The sequence below is a fragment of the Drosophila montana genome, unplaced genomic scaffold (assembly GCF_035044405.1).
Source record: "Drosophila montana isolate Dmon_TW-CO22-7 unplaced genomic scaffold, ASM3504440v1 contig_3200_1, whole genome shotgun sequence".
Lineage (NCBI taxonomy): Eukaryota > Metazoa > Arthropoda > Insecta > Diptera > Drosophilidae > Drosophila > Drosophila montana.
In genome coordinates this window covers 223,338-235,220 of record NW_026998080.1, presented here as the reverse complement: position 1 = coordinate 235,220, position 11,883 = coordinate 223,338, and the positions used below count along the sequence as shown (strand labels likewise).

Below are 11,883 nucleotides of genomic sequence, written 5' to 3'. Positions count from 1 at the left end.
AGCTTGTCCTGTCTGGGGCACACTTGAGTGCCTGCTGCTGCCCAAATGAGCTCAGAGGCAGAGCAGCTGCCGCGTCAGAGTTGCGCCTTGAGCTGTGGCAACATGCGTTGCCAGCTTGTTTACATTTTGTTGCTGTTGTTGCTTTTGTTGCTGCTGTTGTTGATTCTTTTTAAACATTTTTGTTTACCAGACGGGGCAGCACGTGCTGACAGCGCACCCCATCCGCTGCGCCCCAGCCCCAAGTGCTTCCCGTTCTCCGTGCTGTTGTTGTTGTAGTTGTTGTTGTTGTTGGTGCTTTGGGTATGCGGCAGCACCTGGGGCATGCATATTTTATATGGGCGTAAGCTGTTGGCACTGTCTCAGCGTCTGTCTCAAGCCGCCACTAATCGCAATTGTTGAAAGGGGCAGCACGCACATCATTATTTTTAGCTTTTTTTTTTTATCCATTTTACAGATATCTTATTTTCTGCTCTTCTTCTTCTTCTCGAGCTAATTATTTATTTATATACTTTGGCTTATTCCCAAAACTGGCGCATGTTAATTTCAATTTTGATGAGCAACGCAAATATCTCGAGATTTGCAATTTTCAATTTGGACTCTAGATGTGGCATGCGGCATGTGGCATAATCAACAAGTCTCTTTAGCTGCAACAAAAGGCAGCTTAGCTTTTGGCTTAAATATTCACTTTCGCTTTTGCGGTCACAAAATTGTGTCAAATTGTTTTTGTTGCTGTCGAAGCGAAACACTTGAAACTGTTCGTTGAACACTTTGAAAGTCGACGTTTTGATACCCTTAAAGTTAAGAGTAATTGTGGGACAATGATGCAGTTGGGAATTTAAATAAAATATCTCAAATATTTTAAGGCTTAACGGAACAGAACAAGGTCAAACAGAGTTTGTACCTCAAATTATTTAAGATTCTAGACCTTATCTATTCATTCTAGACCTTATCTATTTATAATATTCGAACATTAAAGGATATTCTTAGCATACTTTTAGGTTGATTTTCAATTGCTAAAAATATTAATAATTAAAGGCTGCGATTGCGGATTCCCAGACTTGAAATACTTTTGTCGTATGCAAAACGTAAACCTAGTAGGAATCTTAAGACAAATTTATAGTATAAGATAATAAGAGAAATATTCTTTAAAAGAATTAATCAGTTATTGGCGAAGTCTAGAAAGATCATAAAATTAGGATTTAAGTGCTTGATAAGTTAAAATTGCGTGTTTTTGATATCTTTTAAATTAAATCATGTATTAAATATATAAATAAATATTTTATGTATATATATTTTATATATATTTATATATACTCTATGTAGAGCTTAACTTCTTAAAATAAAATTTTATTTAAGTATGCTTACAATTTTTACTAATATATGACATTTTTTCTGTTTCCAGTATCAATTGTTTTTACGAAATTGGAAACTATAAGCACGCTAGTGCTAAAAAGTGCCGAGAATTAACTCTTTCTATAAATTCGCTGCTGCCTTACCATTCTAATTCGGTAAGTACTTTAATTTGATTAATTATCTGTATTTCAAGGCTAAGTATTATGCTTGGTAAATGCATCGATGAAGAACCTTTAAAAGCGCGAACGTTTTATGCTTTACCTTAAAACCAGATAAAACTAATTCTAAAAGGTCATCTCATTAGACAACCCGTGTGATTAATTTATTTTTCTTTTGAACATTCATTCATGAATAAAAACCATTCAAATTACGTTAAACATTGTGAAAGCATCGCTAAAAGAATTATAACTCAAAAAATACTCCAGTTATAATGATGAAATCTCGTTTGTGAGGTGGTCAAATGCTTTGATTTTGTGTTCTATTTACATCCAGTGCAAAAAGTGGCCTAGCTCGGCATGTACTGAGGATTTTATGTAATAAAACATAATGCGTAGCTTAAAGTTGAAGTCCATGTTGGTATATGAGCTGCCTCACGATTACAACTCAACGAGTACTCGAGCTATGATGACAAAAATTGGTATATGACCTGGTCAAATACCTTGATTGCTATTTACAACAAGTGTAGGAGGTGAGAATTGAGTGGACCAGCTCTGCATGTTCTCAAGATATAATAAATCATTATATGTAGCTCAAAGCTATACTCCAATAGAAAAATCATATTGATATATGAGCTGCCTTACAATTACAACTCAGCTATGAAGCTAAAATTCGGTTCATGCAAAAGGTGCCTCAGCTCTTCAACTACTGAAAATATAATCATGAAACATAATATGTAGCTCAAAGTTGAACTCCTTGAATCGATACAAAGTAAAGTAAAGGGCTCATGAAGCAATCCACCAATCGCGATTTCTTAATGTTTGTATTTCACAAGGTACTCCCGTCCATAGTGATGCAATTTCGTATGTCGGTTAGTGTTCACCTCCATTGTAAAAGTAAATATTATGACAAGTTGTTGTCTGAGGGCTGAGGCAAAAACTGTCTTAATTAAAGCAGACTTGACAAACAGAGTGCTGAAATATCCCTTCTCCGCGGCTGTCAGGCAGTTAATGAGATTGCCAAGAAATAGAGAGAGAGAGAGAGAGAGAGAGAGAGAGAGAGAGAGAGAGACGCGGCTTTCAAATGTTGCTTAAATAAAATACTTTTGTTTATTTGTTTATTGCACAGAAAAGGTTTCGCTTATTGTCTAAACACAGTGACAAATCACACCCAGTTTTTTTATTTTTTTGTTGTTGTCTGAGACTTGTCCATTCATTCGATCATTATTTTGGTTTTTATTTGCTTAATATGCGAAAGTTACGTATATGTGAGTATGTGTGTGCGTTTGGTTCTCATTTTGGGGACACGCCCACATTGCGTGGACGCCCACTGGTGTGCGGGATTATTAGACAAAAGGATGCCGCGTGCGCCGCTTGGCCTTGACAGGATACTCGTAACCCTCAAAGTCATCATCGAGCTCATCCTGCTCATGATAATGATGGCTGTGACTGCTGCGATGATGCTTCTTCGGCTCCTTATGCTCCTTGACCGGCACCGGAATGGGCAGCGGCACTTTCTTTATGACTGTCTTGGTGTGGATATGCGTGTGATGCTTCACCGGCACATGGATGCGAATTCTGCGAATGCGAATGAATTTCTGAATGTGAATGTGAATGGACTTGAGAGAGATTCTGTTTGCGTTTTGGGCCTGGCTACGTTATGTGCTCTGGTTATGGCTGTAGTCTGTGGACATGTCGTTAAAGGCGTGCCCGTTACACTTACTTAAGCTTGTCGTTTGATGGATGGCCGCTTGTCAGGGCAAACATCATGCATGTGATAAACACAAAACTTAATGCCTGCAAAGAAAAGAACAAAATAAGTAAAGGAAGCTAAAAAAATGTATATAAAAAGTTGATTTGGGCATAAGATTCTTTTTTTTGGTAACTGTGCTATAAGATTTTGATGTGCACGTTAGCTGAGTGTGTGTACGAATACATGGGCTTAGTAAATCTGAAAATATTCTATTAAAAATATAAAGTATCGGTACTTTTGTTTCTTAAAGAATATTCTTTGTTGCGCTAAAATATATCTTTTAATATTATTCAATTCTTCATGAAATACATATTGCTTGAAAAGATAACAAGAGTTCATAGTTGGAAATTTTACTTATAATATAAAAGAGTTTTGTTTTTAATTTTATTTATTTAGCTAACAAATAAGTGCTCTAATAGATGCAAAAAAACTGCTTTAATATTTGGTTATTATATATAAAAAATTGTTATTTCTATTATTTTTATTTTTTTTAATTTATATATAAATATTTCTTTATTTGACTATTTAACACAGTGTCAGCAAAGCACATTTACACGAATCCGCTCAAAAAACGTCTCTTCCCACTTCTCAATACTATCCGGCCAGTGTTGAGTAAATAAGCTATAATTATTAACAGCTCGTTTGATATGTTAGAACCATTTCACAGCACTGAAATCATCTGTATATGTATCTGTATCTGTATCTGCATTTGAATCTTTATAAATGTCTGCATCTGTATCTGTATCGGCATCTTTATATGTATCTGTAACTGTCGGTATCATCTATATCTATAGAATCAAGTTACAGGCTACAAATTTGTATGAATAGAGGGTATGCGATCATCACAGATTTCGTTTGTTTCGTTCTGTCTTGGCCTATGTGTGATAAAAAAAGCTTTAGCGTCTATAAACAAAACAATATAATTAGCATAATGCCCGTTGCCATTTCGATGTTTATGTCTATATTAAGCAGAAGCAAATCTGATTTTGATTGCCGCTGCCGCTGCCGCTGCAAGCCCATGTTGTGGGCGGGGCGCGGCAGCAGCTTAAAGGCCAAATCTAGGCGTAATTACAGTATCAAAGAATATCCCGAAATTCCTCGCCCAGCCGCTGACTTTAAAAGGCAGCTAATAGAAATTCTCAACTGTTATCGATTTTGGCCACAATTCGCAGCTCGACTCAAACAGCCGAGGCAGCCCGAGGCTCATTCAATTAGCAGTTTGTTGAGAAGCGTGCGGCAAAATGAAATTGAAATTGAAATTGGGGGAAATTGGAAAATTGCTTTTAAATGTTTTTGCTCATCACTTTCCAACTCATTAAATAGCATGTTGAGCTGTTCGTCTGGCCATCTGGCCAAAGTTTTCTACAGGGCCAAAAGAGCCAAAGCAACAGCTGCCTCAAGTAATTCACTAATAGACCAAGTATTATCCATGCTCGTAATATAAATATTTAAATAGTTTTCTTATACCAAACAATTGGTATGAAAAGTAGCAGAAATTTATATAAACAAATTCAAGTGACACTGGAGAACGCATGTGAATAATTAATTAGGTGTTAAAACTATCTTTGAATGATTATTACAGGGACAATGGAAGCTAAGTGAATAAATAAATTATTAGATAAATTTGACATAGAATGTTTTTTTTTATAATAAGACGAATCGCATGAATAAACACAACAGATGATTGTGTTTTAAGTGACCATGGAGGACAGCTGGGCTATTTGATGAGAGTAGAAAGTCCAGAAAGAACCGATATAAGCACAATTTAATTGAGATAAATGTTGGACAATAATAAGATACAGAGCGCTGTATTTGGCTTATATGACCATAGAGGACAGCTATGAATTGTGATTAATAAGAACAAATTATGTTAACTAGCAAAGATTCGAGATGAGGGTGAAAAATAGAAGATTATGAGGCAATAATTGCTTGTGTATGAATTAATAATGGAAAACGACTTGAATAAGTATAAGAAGAACTTGAATGGCACTTAAAAGAGTTATGTGATGACAAAGTGAAGAACAATTGAGTTACGAACAATTTGAAGTATTTGACTATAAAGAAAAAGTCGGTCCTGGGACAAGGACAATAAGTTATTACAAGCACCAATTAAATAAACTGTATGTTAAATAAGACCATAAAATAACTTAAAGAGCTAGAAGTGGAAACATAATGTAGTCACAAACTAATCAAGATTTAAGTGTTTAAAGTCATGTGGCTTTGATATGATTTATGATATCTGTAAATAAGATAAATGAATGAATATGTGTGTGGTTTTTGACCGCAAATGGCAAAAACTCAAAGCTTGAGGTTGAGCTGGAATGAATTTATGTTTAAAGTCAATAAGACTTGGCGTACTGCCATATCTATTAAACTGAACTAAATAAAGTGTACTTCCGAAATAAAATCTTTAAAATCTTTTTATATATATTGCGTACACTCGCAAACACTTGGCTGCCATTTGAAGCAAAGACCAATTAAATATTTGCCAAACACTTGAGGGCTCTTAAGGGACTGCATAATAAAGGCGTGATAAAATGTCCAAACTGTGCACAAACTGTGTTAAAAATGAATATATATATAAATTAACACTGTGTTCACAAAAATGTTTTTTTGTAACACGCGCGATTGGAGTCAATGAATTTGTGGGCGAACAAAAAGTTGAAATCTTTAATTCATATTTTTATTTTGCTAATGCGGTTTTAAATTGATGCAATTGTGTGTGTGTTTGAGTGTACTTTCTAAGCGGGCTTTTGGTGTGGTTTATTTATTTTTTATTTAATGGCAAATATTTATTCAATTTTTGCATAATTTGTGTGTCCAACGCGTTCGATGAACTCTGCAGTTTGTCGTTGTCGTTGTCGTTGTTGCGGGCAATAAATTAAGTTAGCGCCGCGGGAAAAGTAATTTTTTATTATTGCCACAAGCGAGCCAAAAAAAAAGGATGGTTTTTAATATTTTAACGCGTCTCTTTTTTTTTTTAATTTTATTTCTTTCAGTTTGTTTGCACTTTTTTGTTGTTTTCATTTGCTTTTTATTGAAATGTAATTTTAATTAACACTTACGCCTCGGGGCAAATGCATATTGACACGCCGAACTTTACAACTATGTTGCCAGCTCTTAATTAGTTCTTTTTTTTTTTTTTGTATATATATATACAATTTGTTTTTATTTATTTTTGTTGATCTGATAGTTTTGCTATTCGATTAATTATGTGAATTGTACAGCGCGTGGTTGGTTTTTTAGCAGCGCTCCAGCAGCGTCTAGAGTAGAAATGAAATTGCACTGGGAACTGGCGCTGGTCGCGGCTTAAATATAAAAAAAATCAAAGAAAAAAAATAAATTTGTGCTACAGTGAAACGTGCCACAGCGCGAAATGTTAACTTTAAGCCTCAACTGAGAGTGCAACAGAGCGAGAGGCAGCAATAGTGAGCGAGCGAGATAGCAGGTGTAACAGCAGCAGCAACAACAGCAACAGCAACAACAACAACAACAAATGTAATGACATGAAGTTGCCGAGTTGGAAGTAAATGAAATAAAAACATAATCAACACACACCGGCTGCAAAACTTGACCAGCTTTTGTTGATCAGAGAGGGAGAGTGCGAGAGATGGAGAGGGGGGGGGGGGCGCTGCTCAGCTTGGTGGTTTTGTATGTGCAGAGTGCGACAACAAACGCTGGCGCTAGCGTTGCGGCAAGTGCTTCAAAGCGTGGCATAAACATTGCAACCGCTGCCCGTTTAAGCGACTCACGAATGCGCTGCAATATTTTAGAAGCTTATCAAAGAGACGGCAACAGAGAGCGAGCTTTAAGCAGCGCTTAAAGCTTTTGTGGCAGCTTAATTGTATCCACGGAATACGTAAGGCTTTCAAGCGCTTTTTAAGATGTTATCTTAATAATGTTCATAATGATATTGCGATGACTTAAAAATATAGATGAATTTACATTATACCAAATAATTACTTACAAGACTAATTCCTTAGGTTTGCTTCTATTTTATATTTTATTATAAAACTATTAAAATAAATTCCTTAGGGCTATATATTTTCTATTTATAGACATATTAATGCATAGATATATATATATATATATATATATATAGATTTAAACTTCCAAATAGTGCCAATATCGGACTTTTCTTTGGGATTTTCTATAAAGTTTTAACAGTACCTCGCCAAACTGGTTCCCATTTGCTCTTCATGTAGATAACTTCTGCTCGATAAAATATAGCAACTATTCCAAAAAGTCTATAAAATTCCAACCAAAATGAGTAAAATAGTTCTACAATTATTTAAGTACCAACTTGCAGTATTTGCCTGCAGCTTAAACTCAAAATATTATATTTATTTCTCTTTTAAATGTTTTTCTTGACAATAAGCCGCAGCGGGAATTGTGCAGGGTGCTTAGCTCTTGACTGATAGTGAAAATACAACTCGTATAACAACAATAAAGACAACAATTACAACAACAACAATAGCAACAACAACAACAACGAACGCAAACGCACAGCGGCAATCACATTAGCAAGACAATCTGGAAAATACTCACACAATAAGCAAGAGGCGCACCGAGAGCGATGGGAACCGCCTCGAATACATGCCAACCACATTGTGAAAAGCCGCCAAACATGTAGCCCAGTGGGTGGGGTGGGTATAGGGGAAGTGGGGGGTCTAAGCCGGGCAGGTTGGGGCTCGGCAACTGGCAGCGCCAAAGTCAAAAGCGTAATTGAAGCTTGTGCCTCAGTTAAACGCAGGCGATTATGTCTGCTGGCTTTTCATGGCAAGCCGCGACAGCCGCGACAGCCGCAGACAACAGACAAGCAACAACAACAACAACAATTGGCAGCAGGTTCAACTTGCCACAAGGATTATGCCGCCTGAAGCTGCTTCCTGGTTGCCTCAAAAGCCCGCAACCGAAACTGTAACCGTAACGTTAACCAAAAACCGAAAACTAAACTGAAACTCGACACCGAAAGCCGAACAAAATATTTGATTTTACCAATTGGCTCTTAACGAAGTCATCATAAATTGAGCTGTCTGGCACGTTGAAATATGTCGCCATTTGAGCGGACCAAAAGCCCCCCTCTCCTCCCCCTACCCACTACCTACTCCCCCTCGCCGGAATTGACAGTTTTTGACTGTGGCAATTTAAATGTGCAACGAGCCAGCGACAACGAACAGCAACAAGCAGCAGTCATGATATTGCAATTGAGTTGATTGGCATTGCCATTCTGGCCAGCGGCCTATTACATCTAATCGGTAATCCATCTCATGCAGGAAGCGCCAACAGTAAAAGCAAAGTAATGCTAAAGGCCTAATGAGATAAGGCATTTCATCATTAAAATCATTTGGGATAGGATTTTCATAACCATCTAACAACATGTCGAAAATGCTTAAAAAGAAAGTCACAATTGAACTTATTAGGTTTTGAGTTAAAGAAATTAAATGAACGTCAATCAGATATACGTGCCAGATAAATCTTTAAAAACTCCCAAAAGCTACAATAAATCAAAAGCTTATATAAATATTAAAATTGAGCTTACATATCCTATTTCAAAGCTATCCAACAATATGTCGTAAACTCTTGAAAAAAGCTGCAATTGAGCGTAAAAGGTTTTGAGTACAAGCAATAACTTGACTTAAATCTTAAAGCTTTGGCAACAACTTTCTAGCTCTCGAAAGCAACAAGAAGTTTATGGAAGTATTAAAATTAGTCTTTCTAAAGCTCAAGAAGTTTTGTTCTATTTTATAACTATTGAAGAATATGTCTAAAATGCTCAAAAAGAAGTTCATAATTGAGCTCAAAATATTTTGAGTAATTGCTTGCTTAATTATCCAGCTTTTGAGAGAAATTAACTAAAATACTTACCTCTAATATCACATTAAAGCTGCAAGCAAGCTTAAAGTAGAATATACTGGTTTATTTACAAAGCTATATATTTTGGTTTTGGTCTGTTTTATTTTTAAATCAAAATAGACTTTTAAAAGCACGTGAACGTTCTTAAAGCTTCACTTAAAGCTGTGGTGTGGCTTAAAGCTTTTAAACATTAAAATTAAGATTGAATATGAAATGAACGCACTTAAAGCTCAACTCAAAGCTTTTTTAATATTTGAATCTGGTTTAAGATGTTCTTTTCCTAAATTTAGAATAGGATTTAACGCACATGAATATTTCTGAAAGCTTTTTTATATTACGGTGTGCTTTGAAGCTTTTATAAGTATAAAAAAAAATGTATTGTACATTAAAATCTTTCAAGATCAACTTAGAGCTTTTTAAATATTTTGGTATTATAATTGCTTGTTCAAAAATGTAGAATAAAGCTTGAAAGCACATGCACGTCCTTAAAGCTCAACTTAAAGCTTTTAATATATTTTGGAGTGCTTTTGAGATTTTTTTTTCAATTAAAAGCACATGAACGTGCTCAGTTTCTGCTATTAGGCTGACTAAGATCTTAAAGCCTTGCGCTTCAGCTTTACGCAACTCTTTTTAATTAATGGGCATTTTCTGCAGTTGCAATAAATATAATTTAGTATTAAACCGTTGCTACCAAAGGTGTTTCACGTGCAGTCAATAGAGCACCTAGTGCAACGCGTCTTCAACTGGTTTTGGACGCATTTTCCGGCCACCCGCATTGCATAACAGCAACAGCTAAAAATAATGGCCAAAAACGACACTTGCAGTTGGTCAGCAGCTCATCCATTTGTTAACTGGACGGCAACCAAAACATTTTCCGCACAAGTTAGCAGCTGGAAGACACACAAAAAAAAATGAAAAGAAACGCAACAAGCAAAGCGTTTTCACTTTTCTTCGGCCATGATATAACATTTGTGATATATATAATTGGTGTAAAGATAAATATTTATATGTAATATATACATATTTCTTTAATGATTTATTGGCCAGGCCAACTGGCCTGCAATTGCAGAGTTTTCTGAGTACATTTTTGTTGCTTTTTTGGTATTGTTGGCAATTAAATTGGATGATATAATCGCCGTCAAGTGTTGGCTCTCATAATAGAGTCAAAATCCCAATGCTTGAGTAAACAAATTGCGACCGGTTGCCGTTTACCGGGTCCGACTACGGCTTTTGGCGCCCGGTTGCGCGGCGTATACATAATGGAAGTGTTGCCAAGTGTCAAAAGGAAGAAAATACATATTATTAATTGAACAGCACAGAGCATTGCACCAAAATCGTTTGTTGGCCGGGTCATTAGCAGCAAATTAAGTGAATGTGACAACGAGCAGCAGCAGCAGCAGCAGCGACAGCAGCAGCAGCCACAAAGCAAACAAACAACAAACGGAAACAAAAAGGAAAAACAACGTGCAACATTAACAACTTGCAACAACTTGGCTGAAAGCCTTTCAATCAATCTCAATGTCAATATTTGTGCAATAAAAACTGGCGCAAGGCCAAGGGACGCGCTCGCTCAATCAATTGGCCAAGCGAATTGGCCCATTCGTTGAGGCCACATTTGGCTAACCTGTTGGCCAAGCGGCGCCACAAAGAAATAACACAAGAAATGAGTGAAACGAAAGCCTTTCGCTTTCCAACGAGGGTCTTTTCTAGACTTTTCGCTGATTTGAGCCGAATTTAATTTGAATGCGTAACAATTTGTGGGCCTATTTTGGTTTTTAAGAACTTAATTGGAATTTGTAAGATTTTATAGGCATTTTTATTGTCGCTTGGTTTTAGAGAAGTGCCTCTAGTACTAAATAAAAATAAATTTATGTATAGAAAAACACGTTTATTTCCTTTATTTTTTAAGTTTCTTTTTTATTTATAAAGTTTCTCTTTTAATGCAAACTCAAATGTTGTATTTAGGCATAGGAAATGTTAGCTGCTTGGAAGAGTTTTTCATACCTCTAAGATCTAAATTACGCAGTCATCCTATTTTTTATAAATCTTGTCGCCCAAGCCTCATAAGTCAGGTCAATATCAAAGCTCGTAGTATCGATGCGGTCTTTATTATTTCAACATCGATTACACTCGCTTATTCAGATTTCGATAAATATCTTGCTTTAATCGAACACTTAAGTATTTATTATGAAAATTACAATATTTAAATTTAATTTAATTCTAAATTTTTATACTCTAGCAGAGGTAATTATAATTTTGTCTTGAAACGTGTAACGCATAAGCTTTTTTGGTTTTTCAAAATATATTGAACAAACATGGCTAATAGAAAAGGTTCGGTCTGCAAGGGTATTAAATGTTCGGCGTGCCGAAGATAGCCCTTCTTTCCCGTTTTTATATTTATTTTATTTTATATACCTATTATATTTTAACAAGTTTTACGAAACCTTCTATTAATATTTACATACATGGATACCGTAATTTTGATTTAAAACAGATTTTCGTGAAATATGCAAATTTAAATTAAAATATTTCACATTTGATTGAACTGATTGAGCTGCCCTCGCACGTACACACACACGCACACACAACCGACACACACATATGGTGAGCGTGTGCACTGAGCGTGGCGAAAAAGGATTATCGAATTGTAAGGCCCGGAAACCAATACATCAGCCTGTTGTCTTCATTTCCTTAACCAATAAATTTTCACTTAACTATGTCGGTCGCGAGAGGCATGCAACATACAATAGTTGTTGCTGTTGCATG

At 35.8% G+C, this 11,883-nt stretch overlaps 1 protein-coding gene across 1 annotated transcript; it reads right to left on the bottom strand.

Annotated features, from left to right (window-relative positions):
* Nucleotides 1-2,725: 2,725 nt before the first annotated feature.
* Nucleotides 2,726-6,396, bottom strand: LOC135432230 (uncharacterized). The gene is made up of 3 exons (XM_064687798.1): nucleotides 6,327-6,396; nucleotides 3,232-3,305; nucleotides 2,726-3,086 (listed from the first exon to the last, which is right to left on the bottom strand). Exons 1-3 carry the CDS (start codon nucleotides 6,342-6,344, stop codon nucleotides 2,855-2,857), a joined length of 324 nt encoding a protein of 107 aa, XP_064543868.1. The 5' UTR covers nucleotides 6,345-6,396; the 3' UTR covers nucleotides 2,726-2,854.
* Between the last annotated feature and the right edge of the window lie 5,487 nt (nucleotides 6,397-11,883).